The 16852-nt window shown below is 36.5% G+C and overlaps 1 protein-coding gene across 6 annotated transcripts in view; it reads left to right on the plus strand.

Moving 5' to 3' along the window:
- Positions 1 to 209: 209 nt before the first annotated feature.
- ATP6V0A1 (ATPase H+ transporting V0 subunit a1) overlaps positions 210 to 16852 on the plus strand; it is a 61754-nt gene continuing 45111 nt past the window's right edge. For all 6 annotated transcript variants that reach the window (XM_031966306.1, XM_031966310.1, XM_031966311.1 and 3 more), the window contains exons 1-5: positions 210 to 314; positions 4263 to 4424; positions 12312 to 12390; positions 13618 to 13715; positions 14484 to 14612. In XM_031966306.1, the coding sequence (XP_031822166.1) occupies positions 4308 to 4424; positions 12312 to 12390; positions 13618 to 13715; positions 14484 to 14612 (423 nt within the window). In that variant the 5' untranslated portion in view covers positions 210 to 314; positions 4263 to 4307. The remainder of the gene's footprint in view (positions 315 to 4262; positions 4425 to 12311; positions 12391 to 13617; positions 13716 to 14483; positions 14613 to 16852) is intronic.

A 16852-nucleotide genomic window follows, 5' to 3' on the forward strand; every position in this document is an offset into this window, starting at 1 on the left:
GCAAACAAAATGGTTTCAAGCCTCGAGGGGCTGCGGCGGAGCGCGGGCACGTGACCCCGCACTGCGGCACGCTTAGCCCAGCCGCTTCTCATTGGCCGGCGGGAGCGAGACGGCGCGGCCGGAGAGGAGGAGAGGGGCGGGTTTTGCCGGGGTGACGCACGCACGCCCACGCACGCACGCGGGAGGGGGCCGGGTGGCCTAGCCCGAGCTGCCGAATCTGCAAAGCGATTCTGCGGTAGCTGCGGCGACGGTGGCGGCGGCTGCGGCTGCGGCGACGGTGAGGAAGCGGCCACGGAGCAGGGCGGCGGCTACAGGTAAAATGGCGGTAGGGAAAGAGCCTCCGAGTGGGGCTGAGGGGGTTCTCGCCCCTTCCGCCGCGTCTTCCCCTAAAGGGGAAGGGGCTGAGAGTCCTGGGGTGGGGGAGGGGCCGGATCCAGGGAGGAGGAGGTCCGAGGAAGGGAAGGCTAATTACCCCTCCGTCCGACCCTCCGCGAGCCTCCGAGGTCTAGCGAATGGGAAGGCGGAAGGGGCTTGGAGAGGCCGAGGGATAAAGGTGGCGCGCTTAAGCCCCCTCGGCTCCCACCTGCCGTCCCACCCTGCCATCTTCTCCACCAAATTTCCTGTTCTCCTCTCTGCTCTTTCACCCTTTGTTCTCTTCCTCTGCCTCTTGTTATCTTCCCCCTCCCACACTCTGTCCTCAGCCCAAAGACCCGAGTTGGCTTCTTAGGGAAAGTGTTTCCCCCCCCCCCCCCCCCCCCCCCCCCCCCCCCCCCGCCCCCCGGAGACCGAAAAGGCCGGCAAATTAATTTCCGAACTACATTCGCACCAACACCCAGGTTCTCTTCCTGCAACCTCCGCACAGCTGGGCCAGGGCTCCGTAGAAACGGCGTCCTGTTGGCAGGTGCATGCTCGCTTCCGAAGGAGACATCTCTCTAGCGCCTCCCTTCCTCCCCCACCCCTTCCCCACCCGTGACTCTTCTGCGAGTCTGGCTGACTGACGCTTCATTGGGAAAGGGCCCGTCTGGCGTTACTTGTCAAGGTGGGAGAAAGGCTGCCAGGTTAGAGGTGGAAGAATCCAAGATCCTTTAGAGTGTATAGAAAGGGGAAGCCGTGAAGAGGAGGCAGCCTGACTCGCAGCCAGCTGTCCTTGGAAGGTTTGGGTGTTGACACGCTGAGAAACAAGACATTGGACCTTGAGGTCACTAGGGAGTTACATGGAGATAGACTAAAGTTGCAGAGACAGATGTGAAAACTTTCTTGGGAACTCTTGCAAAGATACACGTCCAGGGCATTTCAGGCTGTCTGCGACATCAAAACCACAAAAAGGTTCCTTCACCCAAAATACTAAAACAGTTTTTTTTCTAAAAAGCTATTCAGGTATATCCTTCATGGCTTCTTCAGGAGAGCATACCTTTCCCCTATTGCAAATTATATATTTGCAGTATAAAATGAGATTGTAATCATGAAATTTTAAAATATAGCATAATAGATTGAAGTGCCCCATACTCTGTGGTTATAGTCATTCTTAGGGGATTTAAAGATAGCCATTTCAGGACCACTGATAGCTCCAGTGTGATACTTCTTAATCCAAAGTCTGCAAAAAAATGAAACTTTTGTTGATCCATAAGGTACTTTGATGGCAGTATGCATTTTAGTTTAGTTTGTATCATAGTTTAGTTTAGAATATATTTAAACTGCTTCATTTGGGCTGTAGGAGACTTGAACCATCTGGTCCAATAAAGATGTATTTTCATTAATAAATCTGCTCCTGTTTAAATGTGACTCTTCAAAGTGATTCTCCTTAACCTGCAAGTTGGTTCTTTTTTGTACTTGTGGTTTCAGCACGAGGCCTCCTTTTATTTTTTTTATTTTTTTTTTATTTAATACCTTTTTATTTACAGGTTATATGTACGGGTAACTTTTACAGCATTAACAATTGCCAAACCTCTTGTTCCAATTTTTCACCTCTTACCCCCCACCCCCTCCCCTAGATGGCAGGATGACCAGTAGATGTTAAATATATTAAAATATAAATTAGACACACAATAAGTATACATGACCAAACCGTTATTTGCTGTACAAAAAGAATCAGACTCTGAAATATTGTACAATTAACCTGTGAAGGAAATCAAAAATGCAGGTGGGCATAAATATAGGGATTGGGAATTCAATGTAATGGTTTTTAGTCATCTCCCAAAGTTCTTTTTCTGGGCATAGCTGGTTCAGTTCATTACTGCTCCATTGGAAATAATTTGGTTGATCTCGTTGCTGAGACTGGCCAGGTCTATTAGAACTGGTCATCATATAGTATTGTTGTTGAAGTATATAATGATCTCCTGGTCCTGCTCATTTCACTCAGCATCAGTTCGTGTAAGTCTATCCAGGCACAAGGCCTCCTTTAAAAAAAAAAAAAAAAAAAAAAAAAAAAGGTGCTTCTGAGGATAGAAATGATCATTTTTTAAAAAAGGGTTATTAGAGTAGGAACTTTAACTTATACTTTAACAAAATCAAAAACCTTTTTAGAAACACAAAGATCTCTGTTAATCAAGGTAGTAGACATTATCAAAGTACAGAGAGGAAAAATACCAATTCCTTTTGGTCAGTGGAATGAAGTTGTCCTGTTTTGATTACAATTTAGTTGAAAAGAGATTTAGATGTCGTGACATACATAACTGAGCATATATTTCCATCAGCCTTTTTATTTTTTTTTTTAATTAAATAACTTTTTATTGACAGAACCCATGCCAGGGTAATTTTTTACAACATTATCCCTTGCACTCACTTCTGTTCCAATTTTTCCCCTCCCTCCCTCTACCCCCTCCCCAAGATGGCAAGCAGTCCTATACATGTTAAATAGATTATAGTAGATCTTGGATACAATATATGTGTGCAGAACCGAACAGTTTTCTTGTTGCTCAGGGAGAATTGGATTTAGAAGGTATAAATAACCTGGGAAGAAGAACAAAAATGCAAGCAGTTTACATTCATTTCCTAGCGTTCTTTCTTTGGGTGTAGCTGCTTCTGTCCATCCTTGATCAATTGAAACTAAGTTAGATCTTGTCTTTGTTGAAGAAATACACTTCCATCAGAATACATCCTCATACAGTATCGCTGTTGAGGTATATAATGATTTCCTGGTTCTGCTCATTTCGCTCAGCATCAGTTCATGTAAGTCTCGCCAATCCTCTCTGTATTCGTCCTGCTGGTCATTTCTTACAGAACAATAATATTCCATAACATCCATATACCACAATTTACTCAACCATTCTCCAATTAATGGGCATCCATTCATTTTCCAGCTTCTGGCCACTACAAACAGGGCTCCATCAGCCTTTTTAAAGAAAAGTTTGTAGAGGTATTATTCAGTAACTCTTAACTAGCATTCCTATGCTAGATGTATCCCTCCATCATTTTCTTTTTTTTTTTTTTCTTTTTTTTTCTTTTTTATTTAATAGCCTTTTATTTACAGGTTATATGCATGGGTAACTTTACAGCTTTAACAATTGCCAAACCTCTTGTTCCAATTTTTCACCTCTTACCCCCCACCCCCTCCCCTAGCCTCCATCATTTTCTTATATCATTCTCTGGACATAACTAGATTGTTTCTAAAGATTTTAGAGACTTAATAAGATCTTAGAGATTTGATAACATTGAAGATTTGTTCTTTTTGTAGCATACGCTGCATGATATTTAGATTGTTTTCATATTTAGATTTTTTTTTTTTTGGCTTAGGCTAAAGAGGAGATTCTTTGCCTCGATTGCTAGCTAACCTTAATAAATAAATCAAATTGAGACCTGTTGGAGACCTTAGTTTAAAAAAACTTAAATTTCATCCAGGACCGTCTCCAGTTGTCTTGATGTATGTTTTGCCACTAGACCCAGGTGGCTCTGGAGTGGAAAATGAGGCATTTGGCCTTGTACATCCCTCCCTCACTTAAATCCAATTCACTTGCATTTCATGGCATCCCCTCCCTGTTGTCATGGCCCATGTCGAGAACAAAGGACAAACAACAAAAATATTAATCACAAGACTTTGCCATTTTTACCTGATGTTAGCTACACAGGAAATGACATTCATACAGCACAGGTTTCTATAACTGTCTCTGTTCCTTCTTCTTTTCTGGCTTTTGAAACAAGATATAAAAACTGATGTTGTAACAGACTGAGGAGAGAAGGGGACAAAGCAATAGTAACCGTGCCCAGCTAATTTGTGCTTCTTGTCTAAGTAATTTCCAGGACAACATTCTATTTTTCTGTTTCAGGTCAACAAAATCCAGTAATTTAGTTGCTGGAACTTTCCTGCCAACATGGGGGAGCTTTTCCGCAGTGAAGAGATGACATTGGCACAGCTTTTTCTACAATCTGAAGCTGCTTATTGCTGTGTCAGTGAGTTGGGAGAACTTGGAAAGGTTCAGTTCCGAGATGTAAGTACCTCTGGGTTTTCTGTCTGTTTATTGAAGTCCTGGATTCACTGAATCAAATCTTGGAGCTAAAATTCAGGGATCATTTATTCCACCCTCTTATTTTAAAGATGATGGTTGCTTAGTCCTTATATAATGAATATAAGATCTTTCAATTATTCAGCATGCTTTTTCATTAAATGCTTATTACTATGTTCAATCAGTGTGCTAAATGTTGAGATTATAAAGACAAAAAAAGAAATAATAACTACTCTCAAGGATACACACATGCATACATACAGAGAATAACTATACAGTTAAGTACAGAATTAATAAAAGATAGGATAGAGAACACTAGTAATTGGAATAAGAAGAGGCTTCGTGAAGAAGGTAATGCTTTAATTGTATCTTGAAGGAAATGGATTCTGTAAGAACTACATGAAGATAGACTGCATTTTAGGCAAGGAGACAGCCAGGGCAAAGTTATAGAGGTAGATCATGGAATGCCACAGGTGAAGAACAGAGGAAGGCCTGGAATAGGGGAAGGAGAATCATATATTATGAAACTGGGGAAATAGGTTGGGTTCAGAGTGTTATAGTTAATCCTAGAGGATATAGAGAACATCTGGAATTTGTATAGGGAGAAATGGTCAGAACTGCATTTTAAAGAAAATCACTTTTGCATCTGTGTATCAGGAGAATGCATTGGAGAGAGTCCTGTCCTAAAAATTAAGGATACCATTTAGGAGATTTTTATAGTAGACTACCTTTGGAGTGAATGAGGACCTGAAATAGAATATTGGCTGTGTGAGTTGTGAAAGAGTATTTGAATATAAAAGTTTTGGGTTGTAATTAGGAGTTTTTAAATTTCTTTCAATTGAGTGGAATTTTTTTTCTTTAGAAGGAAAAAAAAGGGAATAGGAAGCGAATAGCTGTCTATGTAGCATCAAGGAATGAGATGTAGTGTTCTATCCATGACTTAGAATTCTAAAATTATGGCTTTCTCGAAAGCAAGAGGAGGATTTGGTATATTACCAAGGCTAGGAGTAATGTTTAGCAGTAATTTCTTTGGCAAATTGACTTTACCAAGGGAACTGAAATTTGAGAAATTAGGAGGAAAATACTCTGAAACCCAGATAATACCGAGATAAAAATTGTAAAAATATATGCTGGGTTGAACAGTTCTGAAAGAATAGTAAGAATAGCAAAAGAAATGCTAATAATTCTTGAGACAAAATGGGGAAAGAGAGTCAGGAACAGTACTCATGGCTTCAGTTATCTATAAATAAATACATCGAGGTCAGCTAATTTTAACTCAAGGAGGTAGAAGTCTTAAAAATTTTCCCTGAGACTTGGCGAATTGGAACTCACAAATCTTCATCCTGAGAGTGATGATGTAGAGAAAATTTTTGAGCGGTATGTTAAACCAAATGAGTTCTCAGGTTCCTACAAGATTCTGTAACCTCATAGGTACACTGTCTTTTTTCCTTTGGTGTAGTGCTTTGGAGTATTGTCATGTCCAAACTTTTCAAAACTAAACCCCAACCAAGTCACTGACTTTTGCAGAATTGAGAGGGGGGGTTCAAAAAGTTTAAAAAAAAAAAGATAATACTGCTATTTATAGAATCAGTTCTATCTATGTTTGTGAGGTCTGGGTTAGCACCCTGGATGCCTTAGAATCATCTGGAATCAGGAATAAGCAAAAGTCCTTGGTCTTTAGGGGGAGAAGTAAAGGAGATGTGCACAGCCAAAGGGCCCTGGCTTGTTTTACTCTACCATCTAATCCCTCCTACAATTATCTGTATACATACACCAAAAGATCAAGCCAGCACAAAATAGTGAGAAGGGCTATTTTCCAAGCATATGTTAATAGAGTATTATCCAATTGGTAATTAGCCTTAAGTGCTCAGTTGTCTGATTCTAGTGTACCTATGCAGAGTTTCAGCCCTTTACATATGTTCTTGATAGCTTTTCCCCTGAATATTTGTAGTTACTATATATATATATATATATATATTTATATATATATATATATATATATATTTTTTTTTTTTTTTTTTTTTTTTTTTTTTTTTTTTTTTTAGAAAATTGCTCTGTATTAAATTTGTATTTTGTTATGGAACAGAATGAAGGAAACTAACCCATATTGGGTTGATCCATTAGCTTCATTAAAACTAAGAGTTAACTATTTCTCTACCTGACACAGACTCCAACAAGCTATAATTATTTTTCTTCTCAATTTTTCCATACAAGATATTTTTCATTTCACTTTTATAGTTGAGGACATATATAAGTAAGTTGTTTTGAGCACCTTCTGTGTTAGAAGCATTGTAAGAAGTACCAGGAGAGGATATAAGGGAAACCAAATAATTTTGTCCTCAAGAGCAAGAAATCATGCTCAAAAATCTTGCAGCCTAGTCTCCCAAAAAAGGAAATACACATCTAAAATTAAGCAGTATAAAATAGTACAGACTTAATAGATAAGTGCTGTGGCTACATTAACATACAAAATTTATCAAAATGAAGGTTAATCATGATAGGCTTCATGCTGTGAGCAGTGACCTTCGTATTCTACGTAGGTCAAATAACCAATCAACCAGTAACTATTTTTTAATCTTTATTCTTTTTGACCTACCAACAACATTTAATAAAATCTTTTTGGACTTGGCAATAGCATTTGAAAATTCTATTTGGTTTTTACAACAAGAAGTTTTTTTTCCACTTCTCTATATCCATGGCTAACTTTTCCTCTTTTTCCCAAACTAAATGGGGACTTTTCCCAGGTTCTGTCATTTTCTTATACATACTGTCAGTATTCTTATTGATTCCCAAAGCTTTACCTATTTCCCATTTATGGCTGACTCCCAACTTCCATTATTAAATTTTTGTTTGATTGGCAATAATACTTGGATATCCCAGTGCCACCTTCCCTCACTCAAATTCAGCTTATTTAAAACTGAATTCATTATCCCATTCCCATTCCAAACTGAATCCATTATCCCTTACTTCCCTAATAGATGCTAATATTACCATTCTTCCATTTCAGGAATGGAAATGGTTCAAAAGGGCTGAACTGTTTTCAGCTTCCTCCTCTCTATAATTTCTACACTTGTCATCTTTCCTGGTTCTGTGGAGTCTTCTTTCATATTTTTTCTTAATCTTACACCTTCCTTTCCATTCTCGCTATTAAACATCCTCTGGATAATTGCACTAGCGTCTTAACTGCTCAATCTTCCTTCAGTCTCTTCTTTTAATATTTCTACATTACTACTATGTGTTATTCCTTTGTACATAAATCTTGAGTGATTTTCCTTTATCAAAAGAGATCCTGGCACTCAAAATCCCTGACAGTTTTAATTTCAATCTATCTTCCAAGACATTGTTTTCAACTATTTTGTTACATGTACCTTGTTGCCCAACTAAATCAGATTATCTGTTCTTCTCTGTACATATCTTATTCTTTTCTATTCCCTCTACCAAGAACATTCTTATTTTTCTTCCACCATCCCATCTTTACCAATCAAATCCTACATATCCTTAAAGGCCTTAACCAACCTGCTAGTAACCTTTTACATGAAGATAACTACTATCAAGAAAATCTCTTCTTTCTCTATATTTAGTATTTCCTTTTTATCATTCTTTTTTTAAAAAAAGATAATTTTATGAATGTCTTTTGTTTTTATTAGATTTCCTTCTCTATACCTTGTTTTCCTTTCTTCCAGAAAACTATTCTTTGCAAAAGATTAAAAAAAAATCAGGCAAAATTGATCCATGCATCCAAAAAAAAAAAAAAATCTGATATTATATACAGTGTTCAACCTCTGCAAATCCCTCCACCTCTGCAAAGGATATCTTCTCATATCTTGTCCTTGAATCCTAACTTGTATTTTATACTTTCACAACGTTGAATTGTTTTGCAGTGACTGTTCTTTTCATGCATATTGTTGCAGTTATTGTGTATGTTATTTTCCTGACTCTACATGTTTCATTTGCATCAGTTCATATAAGTCTTCCCATACTTCTTTGTATTTATCATGTTAGTTATCTCTTATAGCACAGTAACTTTCCATCATATCCATCTACCACAATTTGTTCAGTCATTCTCCAATGATGGCCATCCACTTTGTTTTATTTCTTTGCTACCATCAAAAGTGCTGCTATACAGTGCTGCTACTGGGCTTATATCCCAAGGAGATACTAAAGAAGGGAAAGGGACCTGCCAAAATGTTTGTGGCAGCCCTGTTTGTAGTGGGTAGAAACTGGAAAATGAATGGATGCCCATCAATTGGAGAATGGTTGGGTAAATTGTGGTATATGAATGTTATGAAATATTATTGTTCTGTAAGAAATGACCAGCAGGACAAATGCAGAGAGGCTTGGAGAGACTTACATGAACTGATGCTGAGGGAAATGAGCAGAACCAGGAGATCATTATATACTTCAACAACGATACTGTATGAAGATGTATTCTGATGGAAGTGGATTTCTTTGACAAAGACACCTAATTCAGTTTCAATTGATCAATGATGGACAGAAGCAGCTACACCCAAAGAAAAAACACTGGGAAATGAATGTAAACTGTTTGCATTTTTGTTTTTCTTCCTGGGCTATTTTTACCTTCTGAATCCAATTCTCCCTGTGCAACAAGAGAACTGTTTGGTTCTGCACACATATATTGTATCTAGGATATACTGCGACATATTCAACATATATAGGACTGCTTACCATCTTGGGGAGGGGGTGGAGGGAGAGAGGGGAAAAATCGGAACAGAAGTGAGTGCAAGGGATAATGTTGTAAAAAATTACCCTGGCATGGGTTCTGTCAATAAAAAGTTAATATAATAAAAAAAAGTGCTGTTATAAGTACTTTGGTGTATGTATCTTTTTGTCATTGAATTCTTTGATTATATGTTTGGCAGTAAAATATTTGGGTCAAAAGGTATGAATGTTTTAATTACTTTATTTGTACTATTTCAAATTGATTTCAGTATGATTATTCCAATGTGCAGCTTCACCAATAATGTATTTAATTAGCATGCTTCCCTTTTTATAACCCCTCCAACTTTGATTATTTTTTTTTTTTCCACTTTGATCAATTTCCTGGGTCTGAGATAAAACCTTAGGGTTGTTCTGATTTGCATTTCTCCTGTTAGTGATTCGGTACATCCTTTGTATCATTCTTATTGAGCCCTTATTCTCTTGTCTTTTATTGTCATTTTTTTTTATGTATTTCCTTTTATTATAGTAAACTCAAAGGAAGGCAATGTTTTATTTATGTTTTCATATCTGATTATCTTACTTTACGCAGAATATAGTATGTATAATAGATACTCAATTATTCATCATCTTTTTTTTTTTTAGTTCTCATTTGAATTCAGTAAGCAATTTGTTGAATTACTATATTAAAATCACTTTGTATACAAATATAAAAAAGAAACAGTCCTTGCTCTTGAGAAACTTACAGCCTCCCATGGGACAACTCATAAGTTTTTTCCTCTCTGCAACATTTGACACTGTTGACCATGACCTCATCTGGGATTTTTTCTTCCCTTGGCTGTGGGACTTGGAAATAGTGTACAATAGCCTATGAAGGAAATCAAAAATGCAGGTGGACAAAAATAGAGGGATTGGGAATTCTATGAAGTGGTTCATAGTCATCTCCCAGAGTTCTTTACCTGGATGTAGCTGGTTCAGTTCATTATGCTCTATTGGAACTGATTTGGTTCATCTCATTGCTGAAGATGGCCAGGTCCATCAGAATTGATCATCATATAGTATTGTTGTTGAAGTATATAATGATCTTCTGGTCCTGCTCATTTCACTCAGCATCAGTTCATGTAAGTCTCTCCAGGCCTTTCTGAAATCATCTTGCTGGTCATTTCTTATAGAACAATAATATTTCATACATTCATATACCACAATTTATTTAGCCATTCTCCAATTGATGGGCATTCACTCAGTTTCCAATTTCTGGCCACTACAAAGAGGGCTACTAGAAACATTCTTGCACATACAGGTCCCTTTCCCTTCTTTATGATCTCTTTGGGATATAAGCCCAGTAGTAACACTCCTGGATCAAAGGTTATGCACAGTTTGATAACTTTTTGAGCATAGTTCCAAATTGGTGCTAACTTTTCCATGAAGCCTTCTCTGATCATTCCCATATAGATTTTTCTCTCATTTCTTATAGCACATTATTTACAGCTATCCTTTTCAGTAATCATATTCTACATTTTTAGAGTTTCTTGAATACATGTCTTATCCCCTCTCCATCCTTTTGGACTGTGAGTTCCTTTGTATCCCCAGTACTTAGCACATAGTTAGGATGTAAACATGTTTGTTAAATTGAATTTTTCTGACACTTAAATGTTTGTGAAATGAACTAACTTCTCAGCTTAGAAGTGTAAGCCACTGGGATAGGACAACAGGCCTTGCAAGTCTGGTCTTCCATTGTTTAAAGTTTTATTTCTTCCCCAGCTGCCCTTTCCAGCGCTGGCTTCACTTTTTACTCATATCTTTCCTTCTCCTTTGGTTGAGGTGGGGGAGTTAAAATAATCTTGCTCCTCATTGCTAATCCCAGGTTCTCCTGACACTATTAACCAGTAATATCTCATGGTCACTGTTGTCTAACAACCTCCAGGATGCTTTCCTTCTTTCCTTAATGAGTTCAGTACTTGACTCATTATTTTCTTCTCACCAACTTCTTCCCTCATACCAGAAATTTTCAACATAGATATTGATATTTCCTCAAGTAATCTTAACTTCCTAGTTTCTCAACTTACTTATTCCCCATGATCTACTCTTCCATCCCATGTCAGCCAAAATCATACCCTTGATCTTGCCATTACCCACATGCACCATTTCCATGTTCATTGACTCTGAAATTCTCTTATTTGATTACAGTCTATTGGCATACCACCTCTCCTTTTGCTTTCTAAAACCAGTCTCTTCTTTGTCCATAGCATGACCTCCGATCCCTCTATCCCTGTTTTCTTCTGGCACATCACCTTGCACTAACTATACTCTTCTCTCTTTCCCATCTTGACCCGTTATTGAACCAATTCAACTCTAACTGCCTTTTCTCTTGGTAAACCTCTTATCTCCTTATCATATTTCTAATCTTAATCTTCTCAGCTTAATCTTGGCTCACTCTATCCTTCTACTACCTTCATTCCTATACACATTAGCAGCAGCATGTAGGAGAGAGGAGAAAATTATGAAATTATGCTGTGATACCTCTTTAATTCACTCTTCCACTCACTATAACAACTTTTTTATCACTCCTTAAATTGCTCATGGTACCTTCTTTGTTTCTGGTTTTTTGCTACCACAAAAAGTGAAATGGTATTTATATTTTTGTGATTTTTCTCAAATAATTTTAAATCATTTGCCAGAGTAATTAGACCAATTCACACCTCCACTAATAATATGTGAGTATGTCTGTCTTCCCACTTCACCCAACCCTGACTCCTTCTATCTTTTATCATCTTGCCAATTTAATAAGTGTGAAATAAAACCCGATTTGAATTTCACCTTATATCAGTGCTTTCCCCTACACTTTCTGCTTATGGGGTAATGAACGAAAGGAAAAGAAACCTAATTTAAGCTAGTGGCCTGCATTTTTGTACTCATTGTACCTCTGAATTGAGAGATGGTAGGCTGGTTTTTTTCTTTTTAGTTACATTTCTGTAGTGAGAAAAGATGCTTTTTACCTTTAATTGTTGTGGTTGTTATGGCTGGCCATATTTCATGTTTTAGTAGAAGATCTTGCTAGTAAAGTCTATTGTATTATCTAGCCCAAGGTGGAGTTTTTGATTTTCCAGGATATATGTATCACTTGAGAAGTTGGTTTGAGGGGGGAACCTTTGCAACATTTGACTATTTCTCTTTTTTTATGTTGTTGTCTTTCAGTTAAATCCAGATGTGAATGTATTTCAACGAAAATTTGTCAATGAAGTTCGGAGATGTGAAGAAATGGATCGGAAACTCCGTATGTGATGTCTTGTCTTGTCTCAATAATTCTTTTATTATTGTAGCTTTAAAAATAGAATGGTATAACAAAAAAAAAAAAAACCAAACCAACAAACATATTAGCCTCTCCTCACCTCAAAAAAGAAAATCTTATCTGTTTTCTTGAGTTTAATGTTTGGAATATATTTGTATTCTATTATATATGAGAAGTATGTATATTCCTTAAATAACACTCAATTTAAATACTGATAAATTGCTTTATCATTGTGCAGAGGACAGTATAGCAATCTGAGGTAAGTCTTAAAATGTACAAGAATTCTGTAAATCAAATTCCATGTCCTGTAGTCATTTCATAGACAAAGTTTGCCATGAATTTTAGGCAAGTATTTTTTTTTTTAATATTAGTTTTAATTAGTTTATTGCTCTTCCTATCTGATATTCTCTTCATGCTGCACTCTTAAATTTCAGTAGTTATCTCTGAGCACTGAACAAACCATGCTTTTATTTTGATTTTTTTTAGTTTGGTGTTTAACAGAATTTCCTTCCAGTTTGATCTGCTGTTTAAATGCATAGTACTCACCAACTTTTCAAATTAATTAATACTCTTTCCATAGGGATCTGTTTTACTATCACATGTATTAAGGGCTTTATTCCATAAACACTTTTTTTTTTCTGAATCTGATTCTCTGTGCAATATTGGCAAGCCGGAATAATCTTAGATTTAAGTGAGATTCACACAGATCATTAATAGTTTCCATTTACCACTTGATGGTTTAGAAAGCTCTTTCCTCACATTAGCCAAAAGAATTAGTTAGTGCAAGTGTTACTATTTTCATTTATAAATGAAGAAACTGAGATTCAGAGGCTTTAGCTTGTCCATAGGCACACAGCTAGTTAAGATCAGAATTTGATGAGGTCTTCTGACATTATATTCAGTTATCAGTCTTATTGATTCTTTTGATGGTTCTGGTATTTTCTATTCTATATGAATTCTATTCACAAAAGGTAGCAAATGCATCTGAAACTATAAGTCTGGACTAAATATTTGTTATGGTTAAAGAGAATTTAACAACAGCTGTGTTTCAGTGGACTTTTTGTAGCAGAAGAAGAATATTTTTTTTAAAAAATTGATTTTAATTTCCCACTTTTCTTGAATCAAAGAAACTTCTTTTTGGTTTGTGCTTAAATATTATATATTCCAGGTATATGCAGATGGATCTTAAGTGTTATGCTTCTGTCCTTTTAGGGTTTGTTGAGAAGGAGATAAGAAAAGCCAATATCCCTATCATGGACACAGGTGAAAACCCTGAAGTGCCTTTCCCCCGGGATATGATTGACCTTGAGGTAAACATCGTTATGGAAAGTTTCTTTTGGCTGTCCACAGATATTATTGGGGATGGGCAAAGGAAATCTTAGTCTTTCTTTGTCTGTGTGGTATTTAGTTAGTAAGTTCCTTGAGTCCAAAGTCTGAACTGTTTAATTTGATCTATATGGTGTCTGATGCAAAATTCATGTTTATAGCTAAATAAATAAATAAGCAAATATGTGTGTATGTGTATAGATAAATGATGTATAAAATATAAAATGTTCATTCCTGTTAAATAACTCGCCTCCTTTGAACAGAACAGTCACAGAGTCAGTGTTAATGATGTTCATGTGTAGTCTGTTGAGCTTATTTAGTAGATACACACAATTCTTGCTTTATATCAATTCATATTATGCAAATCCAATTCCCCAGCAGGAGCACAGTGGAAGTGGTTTCAGTGCAGCCCCAGGTCAGGGGTCTTCTGCTGCAGGAAAGAGGGAGAAGAGGTAAAGAGCTTTGGAGAGAGCAGAGTCACATGAAACCCAGAGAGGAGATGGAAAAGTCTATGGAAAGGTTTATTTATGTTAATTGAGAACGGATTATAGTAAGGCTGAACAAAAGGATTTTAAACATTAGTCTTCAGTTAGACAGAATTACTTTAGTGAAATGTTAATATTTTGAGAATAGAGGCAGAATAACTTTGAATTTACATTGGAGACAGTAATTACACAGGACTGAATCCCATTGAACACACAGGACAAATATACTGACTTTATGGTGAGTTAACATGTCCCTTTTCTTCCTAGGCAAACTTTGAGAAGATTGAAAATGAACTGAAAGAAATCAACACAAATCAGGAAGCTTTGAAGAAAAACTTCCTGGAACTGACGGAATTAAAATTTATACTACGCAAAACTCAGCAGTTTTTTGATGAGGTCAGACTATTGTTTGTTTCTTTGAGCAGCTGATGTTTTACCTGCCAAAAGTGGGCCATGTTTTCTTCTAATGATTATTTTCAGTTGCTGTCTTGAAACAGTCATTTTTTTACACCTCATTTTAGTTGGAGAAACTTCAAATTATGTTCCATTTTTCATGCAGTGCACAGCCAGCCATATTTTTGGATATTTTTATTATTTGCAGTTTTTCATATTAGATTATGAAGGGGATATTTAGAATAATAGTGTATGCCATTCCCTGAAAAATGCACATAAATATTTTTAAGGTAAGTATTCAGTTAAAGCAAAAGTCCAGAAAATAGGGAAATATTGGCAACAATGTGTAGGTAAAAAAAATGTTAATATTAATCCACATAACTTCTTACCCTTGCTTGTCTCTCTTCCAACAAACCTTCAGTTGTTTTATTCTCTGCTCCTTTCTCAACTTAGAAGGTTATAGTGATTGCACTTATATGTTGAATTTCACAAGTGTTTTTCTTTAGGGTGTGTGAGAACTCAAAATATCTGGAAGTTTTGAAAAGGGTGTGTTTGTAGTTAGCATGACAACTTCATTTGATAATTTTCTAACCCCAATATCTCCCCAAAACTTTATATTTTTCAATTTAGAAAAGAGATGGGAAAAACCCCTATGTTAAAAATGTAGGTAACTGGGTTACCAGGTAACAGCTTGCTGTGATTGGAAAGAATTCAGAATAAGAATTTTTGAAGAGAGTTTCCAGGCTCCTAATCTGCCCGTTGGGTAGTCTTGTCATACAGTATGGATACTTTTCCACTGGTAACTTAAAACTAATGATCTTGCCCCTGCTTTAGGTATTCTTGACATCAGCTGAAGCAAAAAATATTTCATGAATTATTTTAGTCACACTTTTTATATGTTTTACCAAAGAATTTTTCTTGGGTGGTAGTTCTCTTTTGGACCACCTGTGTCCTGTAAGGAATTTAGCAAAATATTTAATTTTAGAACTTTAACATCAGCAACTGACATATTTTGAGCTCATATATTTTGAGTTCTGCTTTTCACTTCTCTCTTGGAGGGAGAAACTGACTTTTCAATTCTGTTTAGAGCACGAAAAGCATTTGCTCAAGATGTGATGCATTCCTTAGTATAGCTGAGGGCTTTGGCTCAAGTCAGGTTGTCTTAATGTAATGAAAAGTCTCTGAAACTTAAGTGCCTCTTGTTTCTGTGAGGCAGAGCATGGTTTTATATTAATAGAGGTTAGGTTGTGATCATTCAGTTTGCTTACTGACTTGTGAATTTTTAAGGTTGACAATAATTTCTCTCTCACCAATCTCACAAATCATTGCATTTTTAAAAGGGTGAGGAACAGTGAGATAACCTCTCTCCTAGTGTTTAAATCCTTTTGCAACAGGTATGCTTAGTTCATTTAATCTGACTTACCTAATACTTGGCAAAAAGTAAGCACATTATAAATGTTTTATTTGTTTACTTCCATTGTATAGTTGCTGTCTTAGTATCCCTATAAAATAAAGGCAAAAGCTTTGAAAGATTTTTAAAAATATCTTATGTCCCATCTGTACTAGTGTACAGATTTTTCATCTTAATTAAGTGATTAAGACTTCTCAATATTAAATATACATTATGAGAAATAGGGGATTCTCAAGTCTTCTTAATACATTATCAAAAGTGACATCCCCCTCTCCATTTTTTTTTCTTTAACCAACAGAAACACAAAAAAACCTGTCCATTTTTTGTGGAAAGTACTATTCAGTATGTTACCTTAGCTATGGTAACAATTCCCATACACTTTCATAAATTTCTTTTGGGTTAGTGTTTTCAAAGTAATGAAAGGAGTCCTTTTGCTAAGAGCTACACTGATTGAGCAGATACCACCTCACCTGTATGTATTACTAACTCCATTGTGGTACTTGGTCCATAATGACTCATTCAAAGCTGTCAGTAAAATCCTTTGCCTACTATTATCCCACAGTAATCTCAGATGATGCTGCCATAATGAAAAAAAAAAAAAAGATCTGCTGAAGAGATGACATTTTCCAATGCAGGGAGCACATTTTGAAGAATGCAATAGAAAAATGGGCTTTGTGGGTACTTGAAAAGTTGATGGGATAAAGTGATCCTTGAGATTTCTTCCATAACTGAAAATATAATATTTGCAAATGGGCTATAACACTAGCAGATTGGTTTTCCAATTATTTTTGGTATAAGAATGTTTCACATTAGTAGGCTAAAGAGAAATGGC

This window comes from Sarcophilus harrisii, chromosome 4 (genome assembly GCF_902635505.1).
Source record: "Sarcophilus harrisii chromosome 4, mSarHar1.11, whole genome shotgun sequence".
In the NCBI taxonomy this organism is placed as follows: Eukaryota; Metazoa; Chordata; class Mammalia; order Dasyuromorphia; family Dasyuridae; genus Sarcophilus; species Sarcophilus harrisii.